Source organism: Trachymyrmex cornetzi, unplaced genomic scaffold (assembly GCF_001594075.2).
Source record: "Trachymyrmex cornetzi isolate Tcor2-1 unplaced genomic scaffold, Tcor1.1 scaffold472, whole genome shotgun sequence".
Classification (NCBI taxonomy): Eukaryota; Metazoa; Arthropoda; class Insecta; order Hymenoptera; family Formicidae; genus Trachymyrmex; species Trachymyrmex cornetzi.
The window spans coordinates 150,221-169,331 of NW_017299530.1; the positions used below are offsets into that span (position 1 = coordinate 150,221).

The following is a 19,111-nucleotide window of genomic DNA, read 5'->3' on the forward strand; positions in this document are numbered from 1 at the left end:
ATATATATATATATATATGTATGTATAAACATACCTAAACAATTTTCGCAATATTTATTTTAGAAAAAATCAAATTTGGCAAAGTGCAAAAAAATTGCTCATATATGTATAATTATGTATAATTTTACACAATTACATATGAGCAATTCTTTTACATTTCTCCAAACTTGATTTTTTCTAAAATAAACAATTAAAATTGTCTCATTAACTATTTTTTATATTTTCTCAATATTATAATTATTATTTTTACTACACTAAAAATAATTTTACAAAAGAAAGAAAGATGTATGATGGACATATTTCATAATTATACATATTTATGGATATTTATGCGTGTTAGGTATGTTTATACATATTTGTACATGTATATTCATGTAAACCATTTTTTACAGAAATGCAATAATTTTTAATGAATTTTTTAAATGCAAAATTTTTGTTTTAAATTATTTTTGATGTTTTGTCATTATTATATTATTATTTTTAGTATACAAAGAGGTAATCTTATAAATAAAAGAAGGATGTATTATAGACATGTATAGGCATATGGTATCTCATACATAATTATGTTTATGAATATTTATATTTATTTCCATTGAAACATTGTCCCGGTAAAAAATTTTTCGTGCATGAATTTATGAAAATACGTATATTTATACATATTTATATAAATTCATGCATGAAAAATTTCTTACCGAGACGATGTTTCCATAATTTGTTTCTCGAGGTTTTTGCACGGTTTATTTTTGTTCTTCACATTTGGAGAAAAAAAGAGAAATTATATACGCACGAGTAAAGTTTAACTAAACCAAAAAGTTTAACTAAACAACTACTGGGATTCTGTAATTCTTAACGACATTATCAATATCACTATATTTATTATTGCGCAACTGTCAAACCTATCACCTTTATAATAAAAAAGCTGCACAACGATGTCGACACTAGCTGTCGTTAAAAGTTACAAAATCTCAGCGCAGAGAATATGTACATATTATTAATCAATTATTCGAATGGATTTCGATTGGAATTATTCCATTTTCCCTAAGAAACACAATAGAAATTTAGGGAATAATTAAATAATTCCGATTAAAATATATTGAAAAAGACTCCAAAGATTAAATCAATAAAGGAGTATAAAGCTAATGAGAGTCGACACAGTTATTATACATATATTTTATGTATTGTAACCGTACACGTGAGCAACGGCACAACTTCGTCGTTGTTCGTTCTCCTCTTACACAAAAGTGTCTCTTTCCTCTCGGTAACCAAATTTTGCGATAGCTAGGCGGATGGTCGGCCAAGATCGTAATTTTTATTACGGAGTTGGGTGCCAGGCACGAGAGAGCGTGCCACTCTTTCCGAAATCTCCTTACTTTTGCCCGTAACCGATTCGCGACGGCAGGGGAGTTACTAGTAAAGTTACCAAAAAAGTAACTTGTAACTGTAACTTCGTTACAAGTAACGAGTTACTTCCATTCCCTGAAAATAACATACAAAAATAATATACATATTTAGATTTGTATTTTCATGAGAATCAAGTATAATTAAAGACAATAAATATTATGTCAAACGATAACTGCTAATATTACTGTAATAAAGTTCAAATATTATTACTACGTTAAAAAAATTTAAGGGTTAAAAATTTAGTGTTAAGAAGTATTAAAAATTTTTTTTTTACCTCATAGAAAAATATTTGTATGTGCACTTGTTAAATATGAAATATACCAATACTATAATAACAATTTGAATATATATAAAATTTCTTTAATTTGCGAAAAATTGTTTATAATTATTATAAAATATTTATTAAATTATTTGCATGAATCGAATTATAAAGTATGCTGCTGCTGGAGATTTTGCTCATTTTCGATTTTTTATTTCTACAATTTTCTACTTGTTATCGATGTAAAAATCCCTTTTCAGTTTCCGCGCCTCTCATTACGCTATTGCATTTCGTTCTCTCATTAATGTGTTGTTATATTTAATACACTTCAAATGTGTACTTTGTGTAGTATGTATTATAATTGTGAGAAATTATTCCATACAACATTGTCTTAAAGGATATCGAAAAGGAAGGATCCCGTTTGCCTACAATCCCGATTGCACACACCACTCATATCAGCTGATGCCTGGTAATTTTTCACTGCAATGAGAATATTTTTAAATTGGCCAATTAGCGACACATGTGTGCAATATGCAATGTGTGCAATCGGAGCCTTCCCTATACTTGACGCCTGTTTTCTACATTTACAATCTACAGGAATCTCTGTGCGTAGTACGTGGCGTACTACCAAGAGAGAGACATGTTACTCGTAAAAAGAAAACGCCACGAAGTCCTATAAAATGTCCTATGCAAATCAGACTATTCATATTTTGGGATTTTTTGCAAATTTGCGGTTTTTTGCAAATTTTCCCCCATGTCTGCTACTCTTGAAAGAAATTGTTACTTCAAAGATGTTGTTATCATGATTTAGTGAAATATTATTTAATCAGTGTTATATATATAGGTTGCAGAGTTTCTCTTTAGGTACTGTAATAAAAGAATTTATTAGAAAAAGAAAATTGACTATTTATATTCTACCAGCTTTTTTAACTGTTTATATATGGATCTATTAGGAATTTTCATCGAAGTAAACTTTACTCTGATAAAAACTCCTAACAGATCTATATTAAAAAAATGTATCCATAAATGTAATTCCTTATAAATGTATCCATAAATGTAATTCCTTATAAATGTGGATATATTTTGTATCCGTGCGTGTTCGCAGATGCGGATAAATGTAAGGGTGCCGTCACATACAGCCCGTAATCCGTAATCCGCACCGGATATCCGCAAAAGTTACTACGGATTGCGTATGTACGGCAGACATTTCTCACGTAATCCGCAACTACGTAAAAAGAGAGTTCTAGTGTAGTCTAGCAGGAACAGAAAACAGATCATTTGTTGTATTCACGATGATTTTTACATATTATACAATAAATATTATACAATAAATATGAATTATTAATAAATGTGTTTGACGTCGATAATTGTTTGACATCGACTGCAATTGCGTTGCTTACATACTCCTTGTGTCCCATGGAGCCGCAAAATGCGGACGTGTAAATGGTAACATTTTTTATTTTACAAGTTATATTGTTCATTTTTATTTTATTTTATAAGAACTGCAGAATATATTTTGATTATAACAAAAGTTTTAATTAAACCGTCAAATTTAGTCAAATAGATAAAATTAGGAAAAGCATTATTGGTAATAACTAGTAACTTTTACGGAAATTTCATAGAATACGGCTCCATGGGACACAAGGAGGTAAAACACACGTAACGTTGCGGACGCAATCCCTAATAACTTTTGCGGACATCCGGTACGGATTACGGATTACTGGCTGCATGTGACAACATCCTTAAATGCGAATATGCTCGTATCTGTGTGCATTCCTGTATCCGTTTTTAGTAGTGCGGATATGTTTTGTATCAATTCGTATCTGCATTTGTGGATCTGAATGTTTACTAGACTTATAAGGAATTACGATTTCAAAAGCACGTATTCAGCTTAATTCAGCTAAAAATGGATGTTTTTTTTTATACGGATCTAAGATAAATGTTCCTATTTGTGACCATGTAAGATAGTCGCATGAGTTAATAAGAATAAAAAATATTAAAAAATAATAAAATGTTTACTAGACTTATGAGGAATTACGATTTCAAAAGCACGTATTCAGCTTAATTCAGCTAAAAACGGATGTTTTTTTTTATACGGATCTAAGATAAATGTTCCTATTTATGACCATGTAAGATAGTCGCATGAGTTAATAAGAATAAAAAATATTAAAAAATAATTAAAATCAGGAATCAATTTTACCGAACTCAAGAAAGATTTGACAGAAAAAAAAGCGTCGCGTTATGCTATGAACAGAGATCCCTGTTAACAAGCTGACGTCATTTGACGTCCAAAAAGACGTCATTTGATGTCAAAATGACGTCAAAATGACGTCAAAATGACGTAGCTTGCTACCTGGGATATTAGCCTGATATTTCATGTATCAAACGTCATTTGACGTCCAAAAAGACGTCATTTGATGTCAAAATGACGTCAAAATGACGTAGCTTGCTACCTGGGATATTAGCCTGATATTTCATGTATCTTTAATCAAACTTAATGTCTATTTAGAAAATCTGTCACTGCCACAAAATATACGATGCGCACATGCACTGCAGTCATACTTTCGTGCTCTATGGCCACAAGTTACTCGCTGTAGTACAGGGCACGAAATGAACTCAATAGCACACACTAAATATGATAAGCTTTCTTAATTTGGTCATAAAAATTACTCAATGCTCTTAAGTTGTAAACAAATAATTTAAAGCTGTTGTCATAAATAGGTACAGAAACACACGATGTCCCACTTAGTGACCTAATCAAAAGTTACTAAAATTTGCCCTCGAGTATACGTCGAATATTTTCGGTTTATTCGTACAAATGCAACTCACACTTGTCCATAAACATATAGAGATGAGTATTAATTGTTTTCTTTTCAAAAAGAGGAGCGATATTTAATGTATGACTAATTTTCTTGAGACGATCACAAATGGAAACATGCGTGTTTTATTGTACCTATTTATCACATTCATCTTGTATATGTTCAAAATTATTAACCTTTTTTAGAATCCACGTATAGCACAATATTTATTAAGTATTCACTGACACTTTTACGAAAAAACTATATTCTTCAACATTTTATCCCGGATGACATAACAAAAATGTGACTGTTCCGTGATAAACGCCGTCTACTAACATGGCGTCAAACATGTGCTCAATCTGCCACTGATGGAGACACGATCACCTTATTTCACATTTTCATGAATATTTGTTAGTCAAATATCACTGAGACCATATATCAAACCATGGCTAACTAATCGTTAAACGTGATAAATACTTCTTGCGAAGATAAAAAAAAAATTACTTAAAACTTTTGATTAATTTAACCCTCACCGTACTAATATGGGTAACTAGTGACCGAGAGATTCCTGTTCGTGCAAGTTTCTCGCAAGCTCGGTCAACCCGGCGTTTGTTATTGCCGCGTAAAAAAAGTTTGGTATGGGGGGGATCTGTGCGCGGTGGTGCGACCACGGCCATCAATCTGCCTATGACTGACATGCAGTCGTGAGACACTAGTGACCCTTGTATACGATGTTAGCTTTTTTGTGAAAATAAAAATTGTGTCAAAATCATTATAAGTATTCTATTTTTACTCTAAATTAATGTCTGAATGTTTTCATTAAAAAAAATTTTTTTTTAAAGAATTATTTTTTAGACAAAATAGATAAAACTGAAGAGGCGAGTCACGCTTTTCTTTACATATTTATCTAAATGTGTATTAAAATTTACATTTTTTTAATGAAAAAATACATTATTTTACAACAAAATAAAAAAACGCGTATTTTAACTCAATTTTTTCTATATGTCCCTTACTGAAAATTACTCATATTCATGTGTTCAAATAATTCAACTTTTTGTAGAATTCGAAGTTCTAGTATTTTTTTTCATAACTTTATATCTAAAGTACAAAACTCTGGAGTGATTTTTTTATATTCATTTATTATGAAAAGTTATAATTTTTTAAATCAAATGCCATTTTTTCCCAACTTACGAATCTTTCGGTAATTGTAAATTATACTACATTTTATTATTTTCCAAAATGAAAAGTCAATATTTATTCTAGAAAGTTGGAAGTATGGTGAATTTTTAGAGATTTTTTAAATTATTTTGAAGAGGTGAAAAAACGAAGAGATTCTAGTGATCCTGGTTGGTATGGATGAGGCACCAAATTGTAGATGGTACGGTAAGGGTTAATAAAAGTCCACGAGTGGTCACAAATAGGATCATGATCACAAATAGGGACATTTACCTTATTAGGAATTTCCGGCAGAAAAAATTCTGAAAAAAATTTTTACCAAAAATGTACATACATTTCGCATATAGCATTCATAAATCTTCGACTTTTGGATTTGTCGAGAAAACAAACGTATTTTCGCAAAGATTACTTTGTCGCCATCAAGTATATCATTTATTTTCGGAACGTAGAGTACATTCTCGCGCATAAACGCCGCACACTAGCGACATCTAGCTCGGACAGTCTCGATCGAGTCCTCGACGTCAAATGATTAGATTCGTCCTCGCCTGCCTGTTGTTTTCGTTCTCGTTTCCTGTAAAATTGCCGCAATCGGCAGGGGAAGAGACGGAAATGTCAAGAATGCTCGCAGTGGATTTCGAAGTTTTCGGCATCGTGCAAGGTAACTCGTCCGGCAACTCGTCTTCAATTGTTATCGATTTTTCGTCGATTACGTTATTAATGAATTTATGATTTTTTATTTGTCGAAGGTGTATTCTTCAGAAAAGTGAGTAAATCAGCGCGTGTCTATCTGAGAATTCGACGATGATTACTTGAGGCTGCCGGAAATGCGATTGACGAGGCGATTCAAGCGACAACCTTGAAATTTCTGATTCGCGACATCTATCGGGTGTCCGATGTTAACCGATCTAAATGTTCGCGTTATCTACTGTAAACATGAACACGCATCCTTCTTATCGATATTTTTAATGCGATTATATTCTCTTGCTATTCTTTTCTACCTTTTCTTTCGATGCGAACGAAATCTGAGTTTTTAGTTTATTTTTATAGAAAATATATTGACGCGCTTATAAGAGATTTTCAGGCTTTACAAAATTAAAATATTTTCTTTGTATAAAAAAATAATTAAAGAATGTTAAAAATTAGCTGCTCAAAAACGGATATAAAAACGATATATTTATTTATTTATATATTAATTTCTAATTAACAAGCAATTCGAGACTTTTAATTCGTAATATTTTTTTGCGATTTGTAGATTGAAAAAAAATACTATTTGACGTAAATTCTAAAGCTTGAAAACAATTGAAAAGTACAGACAATGGGAACAGGAAATAATAAATTTCAACTTATCAGAAATCATATTTGTCAGAGTACAGTCTCGGACTTAAGGCCGCAGCACAGACTTTTGCATAACGCATAACGCATAGTGCATAAGCGAATCAACTAATCAGAATCTTCCCTTTCCTTCCATTCCATGGAAAAGAAGAATTTCGATTGGTTGATTCCCTTATGCAATATGCATTATGCGTTATGCAAGAGTCTGTGCTGCGACCATTAGGTCACTTAAACTAGAAACACATAAAGACATAAAACAATAAGACTTAAGCAATAAGCGAATCGACCAGTCATAGTAGAGAACGTAAAGTAGATCTCTACTGGGATTGGCCGATTCACTTATTGTTTACGTCTTACTGCCTTACGTTTTTTTAAGTGTTTCTGGCTTTTAAATGAACGTAAAACCAAAGTAAAGTACTAGAACTTACCCGGATTGCATTAACAGAGAAAATTGTTAATTTCTGCTTATATAAGGAGGACAAAGATATTCCGTCAAGACAAGACACATTCCGTCTGAAATAAAATAATAGAACAATTTAACATATAAATAGATAACTTTAAGTTCTTCCACTTTAACTTTTTAACACAAAACCGACACAATTTCATCTACTTTCGGGAATATCTTTCATCGTCGGAAAACTTATAGCGAATTCGATTGGACGCACTCAGTGGACACTGGTGCACGTTAAAGCCGTTGTACACAAAATAACGTGAAGACATGTTTATAAATAAACATAGAAATCGATTAAATCGTGAAATACTCAATATATTTTATTGTACTATTAGATAAAATATGTATTTTATAATTCGAAATATTTGCATTTCATTTTTATACTCAAATTAAGTCAATGTACAACGGCTTTAATATGCACCAATGCGCACTAGTTCTTCCAATCGAATTCGCCATCAGGCATATTGTCTTACTTGCGACTAACAGTACACGCAGAAACGCGGCAAGGAGTTGGGTCTGAAGGGATGGTGCATGAACACCCCGAACGGTACTGTAGTTGGCCACATGGAAGGGACAAAGACGCAGATCGACGAGATGTAAGCCGCGAACGCCTCGTTGATACGAAAAAGTCATCGCGAATGCCAGATCACGGTCGCTTCCTCTTTTTTATTTTAGGAAACAATGGCTTCGCCACACCGGAAGCCCTCAATCCCGGATCGACAAGGCGGAATTCCGTAACGAGAAAGAAATCTCGCAGCCGTCGTTCGCCAACTTTGAGGTCCGAAAGTAGAGGCATTCTCCAATTATCGAGAACGAGAAATAACAATACACGCATTAACGTTCAAATTTTGAAATTATTTAAGTCGCGTCTGATAATAAAACTATCGCTATTTAAATAAATGTAAAATGTAGATAAGTATTATGTATATTAGTGTTTGTAAAAATTATATCCAAATTTCTTCACTTTCCAAATATCATCTATCGCAGCACGAAATATTGGGAAATGGATTAAAAAATGTTTTTTTTTAATATTGCAAGAAACAAAAAGACTTTAACAATATTGAAACGTTCTAAAAATATTTTCGTGAATTATTTTGAAATATTTTAATCCTCCCCCCTCCCCCTAAAACACATTTTTTTAATATTTAATAAATATTTCGTGCTGCATGGAAGCGAAAATGAAAACTGCTAAAATATCGTAAATACTTTTATCGCATTCTGAAAATTTCTTTTCTATACTTTTGATGTTTATAAAGATGATTCACTCGAACTAGGTACGCACCTTGAAAAGTCGTCGAGGAAAAAATGTTTTCAGGTAATTACATTACGAAAGAAACAATAGGTTTGTTTTTCATTGCTGCGTTAAAACTTTCTTTCTCGTTTTCGGTGAATTTCGAGCATATACATTTTATTTCACTTTAAATACAAAGCATAATGGCTGCGTATAGCAAAAGTCAAAGCTTAATTAGCACTTTGCGCTGATTAGATTATACTTTTAGATCTAGAAGAATATAATTCCTGTTTCAGTGAAAAAAACTTTTAGCAGTTGCAGAATAAACATTTTACTGGGTGATTAAAATTCAACTCTATTCTTTTCCAGAGCGTTTAATTCTTTAAATAAATTTTTCTTTATCGCGGAAAGAGATCTTATCAGAAAATTGCAAGAACGTCCTTCGTGAAATGGTCAACTAATCACCTCAATTTCTAAACTAAAATATTCTCGAGCTACTGTCTAATCAAAAATACACGAAAGGAATGTTTTTGCTGAAATACTTAAAATTTTGCATACAAACTTAAAAATTATTTCGTTACTGCAGAAAATTTTGATATTCTAGGGAGGGCAATCAGTTTGAATTTTCGAGAAAATTATTTTTATGATCTAACAAAATTATTTTTAGGTCTGTAAATATGCAAAATTTTAGATCTTTCAGTAAAAACGTTCTGTCACTGAGAGAAATCGTTTTGTACAATCAAAATTTTGTTGATATGTGACTAACAAAAACATCCCTACTTTTTTATTTAAAAATTGTATTGTCAAAATTTAATTTTGACCAAAATTTGGTTAGGACGACACAATTTTTAAATGAAAAAGAAAGGAAATTTTTGTTAGCCACATATCAATAAAATTTTAGTTGTACGTATAAAACAATTTTTCTGTGTTCTGTTACTAGACAATAGCTCGAGAATACTTTATTTTAGCAATTAAGATCTGCAAAATTTTAGGTCTTCATCCTTGAGAGAATTTACTTTAGAAAACTTAAAAAAAATACTTAAAATTTACTGTAGAGAAAACAATCTAAAAAGTAAAGATAAATTTGAACACTTTAAACTCTCTTTTCTTTAAAATGACTTTAAAAAAAACTTATTTAAGAACAACTGAAAGAAACTAACGTGCTGATTATATTAAAGTCATCCTTGAAAAACTTTAAAATATTTTAAGTTATTTTGGCGTCTTCTTAACTTTTTACACATTTTTAATTTCCTTAAAATTTTTTAAGTCAACTCTCTTAATTTACTTTTAAAAACTTTAATTTCATTAAAAGTAAATTTTCCCAAAGGCATGGTGGAAAGATTAGATTTTAGAGATTTAGATTTTAGATTTTTTTAAATCTTAGATTTTAGATCTTTCCGTGCAGTGACGATCGAAGAGGATCGCTTCAGTCCGAATGTGGCCGCACCTTTACGAGTATCCGCAGAGTGGGCACGACACGCGGAAGTGGAGGAGCGATTCGCGCCAGCATCCCTCCGCGAGTTCCTCTCGTTAGTCAGCGATCGCGCGGCGAACGGCACGGTTCTCGATCGTATATCTTCGATCGTGGATCTTCCTCCTTCTCCTCCTTTTCCTCTTTCCTCATTACGTCAAGACATCCTCTTCGGAACGCGAATACGTGCTTGTGAGAATGCGCCTGAATTCCTCATCCAGCAGTCTCGCACGTTTTCGTCGTCGTAATTCAATCCCAGCTTCGTGATCGATCGGGTTACAGCAGAAAAGGACGATCGAATTAGCGTCGCGAATGGTATTGTGACGGCGTGATAATAATGCTATGATCAGCGGAGGAGAAACGGCGAGAGGTAAAGGAGAAACGATCAGCATGAGATGTTTCGAGAGCTTCTTTAAGCACACCTGGCGACCACAGCAGGTGCATCAGGTAAATAAAAACTAAATTCCGTCGTTGTTTTTAACGTGATGACCCTGATCTGGCTTTATCACTTCAGAAATGTGTCGATCGACACGTCGGACCTAATTTGATATTCTGTTCGCGATTGCATCACAGAACGATGTATTGTGTTGATACGTGCTATCAGGTACGATAGTCGCATACAGAAAGAATTGTTCCGCTGAAATAAAAGTTAAGATAATATAGATGTAAAAATAACCCAGATAACAAAAAGTGTCTAAAATTGGGTCGTAGGACCTTCTTTGCATTTAAAAGACGACTTAAAGTCTTACGTCACAATTTTGGACTTTGTGTTGTTTAGAAATCATGTTGGACTACTAAAATAATTATGTTGAAAGCTCAAGCATGATGATATATCATGTGGAAAAAGACTTTAACATTTTGGCAATTCCTAACAATTATTTAGATGGTCCAACATAATTATTTTCAAATCTATATCTAGCTAAATTTTTAGATACTTCAACCATATTTCTTCTGTACGTTTATTAGATCAAATCCTTAATCCTTTTCTTTAATAAATACAAATAAAAAAACAAATTAAATTGTTTATTTTTCAATTTATACTTTTATTATTATTTTAATATAAAATTTAATATATTTTAATGTTTGTAATAATTTAATTTTATTATTCAATCTTCGATTGATTCCGGACGACGTGTTTTAAATACACTTAAAACTTGTAAATGAAAACTGCTTCAGAAGGTAAAAAAAAAGACTAGCATTAGCCAGCTCTTTCATAAGAATTTCATCATGAAGTAGGTGTCCTTCTCCATCGCTAAAAGATAACAAAGACCATATGTCAAGTATTATTACATGCAAATTTACTAAAATGCATAGACATTTCGCAAGAACGCCTTAATTACCGAAGCTTAACACAACTTCCGTTATTTTTATTTTTAAGACGTCACAATGACTTCCTATAACGTGAAAACAAGACTATTTTTACATTTTTCAAATTTTTTTCCTTGACTGTTGCTGTCGGTATTTATTAATATCCAAAAATTCAAAAACACATTTTATAATAAAAAAGAATAAAGATCTGCCACAATAATGATAAAAACATTAATAACTTAGTGCTCTCTGCGTCAAAATGAGATTATTTTTGCATTTTTCGTAATTTTTTTTGGCTGTTGGTGTCCTTATTAGTATACAAAATACATTCTTCAATAAAAAAAGAATAAAGATTTGAAATAATAACAATAATTCCTAAATAATTTTCTGCAATTTTCGATCAAGTCGCTTCATCCTCAAGATAATTTATTTGAAATGTGGTCTACTCGCCTCCAATTTACATCGCAATAAAAATTACAATAAAATCAACAACTGATAACTGATGAGAGATAACCGATTAGAAATCTCTCATAATTAATGTAAACTCAAGAGAATAAAAAGGTTATAATGATCGGCGCTGTATTAATATGTGCGCTTAAATTTACATATCAAAATAAATATTTAATACATTGTCATTATAAAATAATATTTTATAATGACAATATTAAATTGACAGTATTAAATATTTTCTTATAAAGATATTTTATAAATTATTTATATATAATTATTATTTATATAATAATAATATATAATAGAGCGGATTAAACTAAGTCGGATTAATCGAAAAGTCCTCTACTATTTTGCAATTTTCACAATAGTTAACAAAATATTAATTACTAAAAATTGCCAAATATTGGTTTTGAATAATTTTTTTTTAAAATACTATAAAATTTATAGAAAAGCTGCAAGAGACAAAAATCCTTTATTTTTTTCTTTTCATAAAGTTCTGAGAATTTTTTCAGAATTTTTTAATACCTATATTTTCTCATGTTGCACAGTGGGACAGAATCCCGAAAAACTGACAAAAAGTCGATTTTGGAATTTCAGTAAAATATGTAAGTCATTGTCATCTCAATGCATCAAAGTAGGCCAAATTTAAATTTTATAATATTTAGCCAAGTACTTTTATTTTGGCAGAGCTTTGAATATAAGAGCAAGCTTTAAACCGGGTGAACAACATACCTATGTTATAAATACTATAAATTTCAAAATCCATAACTTATATCTTAAGTTTTATTATTTATTGTTGTTTTGATTTATAAATGTTTTGATTTATAAATGTTAATTATTAATAATCATTTAATATCATATAAATTCTGGGGTGGCACCCAGTTGGACACGGCTCAATTGGACACGAGCCACTCACAATGCTTGAGACTACAAAGCTCCTAAGCACCGGTCGCTGTGATTGGTAGTGTCCAATCGAGCCGTGGTCAATCGGGATCACCCCTAAATTCTGTATCGATTGAATTGACTATTTTTACATTTTTGCAAGTCAAAATTTGCTATCGACTGGCTATAATCGGAGATACTGCTTTCTAATAAAATTTGCTTTAGACCGATACATTCTCATATCCCTTCAAAGAAAACCTGCCACTTTTTGCCACTTTGGCTTCGGCGAAATAGCCTATTCGATCGCAGCACACGCCGCGCACGTGACATAGTGTCGAGCGTACGCGAACGAGGGCGATATTTATTTTCGTGAGTGCATCTTATTAAAGGCAGATTTTGAATTGGCTGGATTTACTTTTGAATATTTTGATAAATTACAAATTAATATTAAAAAACTAATAAGTTTTTACAAACTCTTTTAATTAAAATAATTAATAAAACCATAAAAAAAATATGTATTACAGGCAATAGGAGTGCTGCAATCGACGCTGCTTATCAGTTAGCGCAATTTTTCTTAATACTAAATATATAAACCTTAACTTTGAACGTTTCTACTCATGGTTTGAGTCTTTATCAGCAATCTTTCACCCTAGCGTAACGATTGGAGTATTGCATGACAAAATGATATCTCCAACGTTTTTCCTTTCAAATATTGAACCGTTTACTGTTGTGAGGTAAGTCACATACTCACAAAATTAGAAAACTGAGTGGCAATGAGAACTCAAGCTAAAATTATATGAAAGATTAAATTATCGTATGTATAATTTGAAAATTGATATTCACCTCACCTCTCACACAGTTGACGCTTCTACACTGGACAATGAATCTCTTTTATTTAACATTTTGTAACTCGTTAATATGTTATAAATTATCGTCAAATTTTAAAAAATAATTGCGAGAACGATATGTGTCTTGTCATTCGACAGTCGGTTAAATATTGATAATAATGATTGCTAAACATGAGTAACATAGCGGTCAATTTGAAGACAAACAAGTTTATGACATATATTGTATTACGAACAAGCCTTAAAGTTTATTGAGAATATTTTGTTTTTCACATTTAAGGAGGTAGTCGAGTGACAGTCACTTCCAAAAGTTAATTCGTATACAAACGGTTAAACTTTTTGATGCAATGATACAGCATTGACCAATGAGATCGCTTCACGCACACACTCATTGTCCTGTACCATTCGTGTTGACAAAGATGTGGCAACGTCCTGTTTCCCAAAACATACCTATCACTGTAACTTATAATTCATATTCCAGTTTTTTTACAATATTTTATCCGCATAATTCAGAAAAACACTTGTTTTGGTTATGTATGATGTGTCATAATATGCCATGTGGGAGATTCCGTTCGGTTGAATCGACGTTGCCACATGTACGCAACCCCCTCTTCTTCCGACGAATATCATTATTTTCATATCGCTTTTATTAAAAAAGTATGTGGCTACGAGTCACCAATTTTGTTTATATCATTGCTAACATTATTATATACAACATATCAGTTTTTTAAAAAGTTCGTAAATTCCGATCCCTTTCATATCAAATTTAATGTGCGTTTCATGACGGCATGGAATAGGGCTTACATGTTAAATTCGTGAACTTTGAAACGAAATATTTCGCTTATCCTGTGGCTACGACATCTGAAATTTTAAGGAACGATTGTTATGCATACAATCAACATACACTGAACCAAAAATGTACGTAAATACAATAAAAGTATTCATTGGTATTAATAAAAAATTCATTAAAATTGGGTCCAATGAACAATTTTATTCCTATAATGATTTAGGTTTTATAAAATGATCAATTTGAGTTATTAAACTATTAAGAATTCATTGTGACAATGAATATATACATTAAAATAGTCTGCCATGGATTTATTATAATAACCAAAAACTTTATTCATTCAATGAATAATATCATTAAATCATGCATTAAACTTTATTGTTATTAATGCGTTTATTGAGCTAATGTACAGACTTTATTAACTAATAAAAAAATGCGTTAATATAATGAATGTATTTTATCACTTCTACAAAATTTTATAATAGACATCTAATAAATGAATTTATTAAGTATATGAACATATTTATTGGAAGAATGAACTTTTTCATTGATTTAATTAAATGTTATATTAAGTTATGATATATTCAAGTACAGCATATTAATAAACAGTGATTTGTTATATTAATAAATCCAGTTATTAGCTAATAAAAAATACTCAATAAAATATTCATAATATCTATTAAAAGTTCATTATATCAATGAATTTAAAGTCAGTAAATGTCATTCATTGATATTATGAATAACATTTTTTTCAGTGTATGCTAATTTTTTTAGAATTTTCGTAAAATTTTCAATTTACTCGACTACCTCCTTAATAATCAGCTTGTCAACCCTATTATTTACCAAACGAGAAATTATTGAACAATTTTTCGTAAAACCTGGTATTGACAATAGAATTTCAGCGGTTGTAAATTACATTTTGTCTAAACTAGGAATGCATATTTCTAATATTAAGGATAGTGAACTGCGGCAATTGAGAACATATGTATCTGCACTCTATAGCAAGCATAAGGAGAACTCTATAGCAAGCATAAGGAGACTATTTTCAGTAAGGTCGTTTAAGTGTAGAAGTTGTTACGTTATAATTATAATTGTTCCCATATTGGATCCACCATTCTGAATTTCAAAATTGTAATAGATATTATATTCGAAACCAGCGACCCCAAAAACCTTCGAATACCGAGTTTCATCCAAATCAAGTTACTTTTCGCATTTTGGTCCATATTGAATCAGCCATTTTAAATTTGGAATTTTGACATCAGAAATGGAATCAGCGATGCCGAAAATCTTATATAAGTGTATTAGTGTTAGATATTTTCACATATTTTACGAGATATTAATTTTTGCCAGTTTTTCTGGATTCAATCCCACTGTGTGTTGGGTAAAAATAACAAAATGCAGTTCTAAAAAGTTGATAAAAAATTCTGAAAAAATTTTTAGAGTTCTATGAGAAAAAAATTAATGATTTTTGTCTTTTGCAGTTTTTTTGTAAAGTTGATGGTATTTGAGTCAAAAATTATTCAAGACTAATATTCGGTAATTTTTAGTAATTAATATCTTATTAAATATTGCGGAAGTTGCAAAATGGTAGAGAACTTTTCGACTCAGTTTAGTCCGCTCTATCTACACAAAAGCGATTGGCAAAAACTTTTGGGACACCCTGTATATATAATATATATTTATATATATATAATAATTAGACTGCGGAACTTTATGCAAAATACTTAACTGAATGTTTTGCGTAAAATGCATATTTTGCAATTTTGTAAATTTAGAGATGGCAATCTCAATCTTTTTACTTTACCTTTTAATATTCGCTCTTTAACGAACGATTGACTGCTAAAACTGTCCGATAGTTAATATTCAGTTAAGTATTTTGCATAAAGTTCCGCAGTCTAATAATAATATATACATTATATTATAATTATTATTTATAATTATTTTATTATTTTCTTATAAAGATGAAAAAACATTGAAAACATTCGTATAAAGATGTTTCTTCATTTTTATATGATTGTTCTCAATGTTTTCTATTTGTGGTAAAAAATTATTTAGAAATATATTTTATTATTATTATTATTGCAAATCTCTATTTTTCTTTTTTGATTGAAAAACATTGGGAACAATCGTATAAAGACGAAAAAACATTTTTATACGATTGTTCCCAATATGTTTTTCTATTCGTTTTTTAATTATTTTATAAATCTTGTATAATAATTTTGAGAAATATACGATCTATTTTATTTTTCGTTAATAAATTGCTAATTAATATTTATTTTTAAAATTATTGTTTTTAAAAAAATGTTCCTAATAAATACTTTTTGCACTCACCGTATATCGGAACACGGTCATTGACGGACGCAACTTTTTATCGCAATTCGCGTGCCTGTAGTGCGCATAAACTAATAGCGTTTTTCACTGGCAGAACTAGTGCGCACTCAGTGCATATTAAAGTTGTACATTAACCTAATCTGAATGACAAAGTGAGCTATCTCAATAAAATACCCAATGTATATTTTATCAAATACCACAATAAAATATATTGAGGATTTCGTGGTTTAATTCGTTTTTATATTTTTATTAAATATACACCTTTACGTCGATTTATGTACAATCGATTTATGCTTTAAAGTGCACTGAGTGCGCATCAGCCAGTGAAAAACGTTATAATAGCGCATGCACTATATTATACTATGATTGACTACTACAGGTAAAAATTTATGCTGTAAAATTTTATCTTACCTATTAAAAAATATTTGTTTGACTAACTTGAATGCGTCCGCGTGTTTATTCTTCCACGATAAAAATCGATAAAAATTCTTCAAAATGGCCGAGCGAGACGAAACGCGGCGACGGGCGATCGGTTTATATCAGTCGACGACCGACTTCTTTTCTCGTTACATCTAACACGATTAAAACGCGATCGTTATTATCATTACGATCGCCGGAATGGCACGTGAGCTCCCCGAAGATCCGGCGAACGATGATCCACGGAACGCCACGCGATTTCCATAATCGTACCTGTCCTCGCGGAAAATAATGGACGAGAGAGAGAGAAAGATAGAATTACGTAAGGTATGATTATATGTTTGATGCGCGCGTATGTCACAATATTCCCTGGGAGATATACGGAGGTGATCACGACCTGGACTTTCCTCCATCGTTCTATCGTCGAGCGTTTATTATGTAGCGCATATAATACAGTGTAATTTGCATTGTGAATGCGTGCAATTTCTATGTAATTTGTGAAAGTTTTCTTGGAATTCTTCACGTAATTTTTCAGAATTTCTATATACATTTGAGAATTTTTCTATGTAATTTTATAACGTCCTGATTTTTAGAAAATTTTTCAGATTTTTTAATTCAAATTGAAACATTTTTCAGAAATGCTAAGAAAGTCTTTTCTAAAATTCTTTATGTAAGAACAGCTTTTCTAAAATTCTTTATGTAAATGCAACTTTTGGAATATTTTAAGATTTCTTATTCTATAATTTTTGAAAAAAAATTATAAAATCTGGGGAGGTTTAAAGTATTTAAAAAAGTCTTCATAAATTAATATATGTAAATCTTTATACACGTGAAATTTTTTAAAATATTGTAAGATATATCAGAATTTTTTTAAATATTGTAAGATATTAGAATTTTTTTTCACCACAAAAGTCCTCTCATTTTCCGGTTAGCTAAAAATAACAGTACTAACAGCTAATGATAAATTAGTATATAATCATAAAACTCATTCCATGAAACAATAGCATTCGTATCTAAGGCCCAGTTTCACAACTGATGGTTAACTATTAACCGAGAGAGGTTCAACTTATTCATTATCTCTTTTCAATTCTAGAATTGGAAAAAGATGAGAAATAAGTTGGACCTCGGTTAAAAGCTAACCGTGAGTTATGAAACTGGGCCTTAGTCATTAAAAATTGTGAAAATACATGCTTTAATTGTGCGAAGTATATTTTTTATTTATGTGCTATGAATTCCAAGCAATTATGTTTTTATTTAAAAAATCAGAGATGATAATGTAAAAGTTTTGGAGAAGGTAAAAGTCAAAGATACAATAAATCGGTAAATATAATAAATAGGATTAGTAATACTTTCGTTCTATTTGCTAACTTCTTTTTATTTTGCATAATTAGATAGCGTAATTTTGTAATTTTAAATGATTTGGGAATGAATATGGCTGTTTGCTCCAAGAGGGAACTCCGTTAAGGGTTGTAGCGCAAAAATCGAAATTGCTTAAAAATAGTACCGCGTAAATCGAAGATATATTTTGCATAGTTAAATAGCCTAATTTTGCAATTTTAAACGACTTAGGGATAAATATGACTATTTGCTCCAAGAGGGAAGTACTTTAAGGGATGCAACGCAAAAATTGAAACTATGTGAATATGAAAGCGCATAAATCCTGTGTATTTGATTCTCTAAATCGGTTGTTATATTAACACGTGAGGGCTGACTGACATCCTATTCAGTCCCGAACAAAAAAAATTTTTTTTTAGCTAAACAAAATGAGCGCAAAAATTTTCTTTTACGGATTTTAAAAGCGCATAAATAGCGCATTATTATATAATTTACTCATTAAAATTTGGTTAAGTGAGGAGGGGGGGAGGTCAGCTAGGCAGACGTGTATTTTTTTCCAGTGCATATACAGGGTGTCAGGCAAATACCGTAAAATGTTTCGTGCGTGGGTAGAACAGACTATACTGAGTCGAAAAGT

At 30.9% G+C, this 19,111-nt stretch overlaps 2 protein-coding genes across 5 annotated transcripts in view; both read left to right on the forward strand.

Annotated features, from left to right (window-relative positions):
* Positions 1-6,128: 6,128 nt before the first annotated feature.
* Positions 6,129-8,318, forward strand: LOC108765188 (acylphosphatase-1). 2 transcript variants are annotated; one of them, XM_018513778.1, is made up of 4 exons: positions 6,129-6,292; positions 6,381-6,397; positions 7,925-8,013; positions 8,093-8,318. In XM_018513778.1, the coding sequence occupies exons 1-4, from the start codon at positions 6,160-6,162 to the stop codon at positions 8,205-8,207; spliced, it is 354 nt and encodes a 117-aa protein (XP_018369280.1). In that variant the 5' UTR covers positions 6,129-6,159; the 3' UTR covers positions 8,208-8,318. The 2 variants fall into 2 exon arrangements, with proteins under 2 accessions (XP_018369280.1, XP_018369279.1); XM_018513777.1 differs by having other exon boundaries at positions 7,904-8,013; positions 8,093-8,312.
* A 1,878-nt stretch (positions 8,319-10,196) lies between these two features.
* Positions 10,197-19,111, forward strand: part of LOC108765173 (uncharacterized) — a 19,257-nt gene continuing 10,342 nt past the window's right edge. Inside the window, exon 1 of one of the 3 annotated variants that reach the window (XM_018513739.1) lies at positions 10,197-10,566. In XM_018513739.1, coding sequence (XP_018369241.1) covers positions 10,462-10,566 — 105 coding nt within the window. In that variant the 5' untranslated portion in view covers positions 10,197-10,461. Of the gene's footprint in view, positions 10,567-17,225; positions 17,467-19,111 lie in introns of those variants that run through there. The other 2 variants (XM_018513740.1, XM_018513742.1) reach the window with 2 other exon arrangements.

Excerpts from the sequence above, each read along its gene's own strand:
- LOC108765188 (XM_018513777.1), top strand. The coding sequence starts at position 6,160 with ATGATTAGATTCGTCCTCGCCTGCCTGTTGTTTTCGTTCTCGTTTCCT. Across the intron at positions 8,014-8,092 it reads AAGACGCAGATCGACGAGAT|GAAACAATGGCTTCGCCACA; the intron begins GTAAGCCGCGAA and ends TTTTTATTTTAG.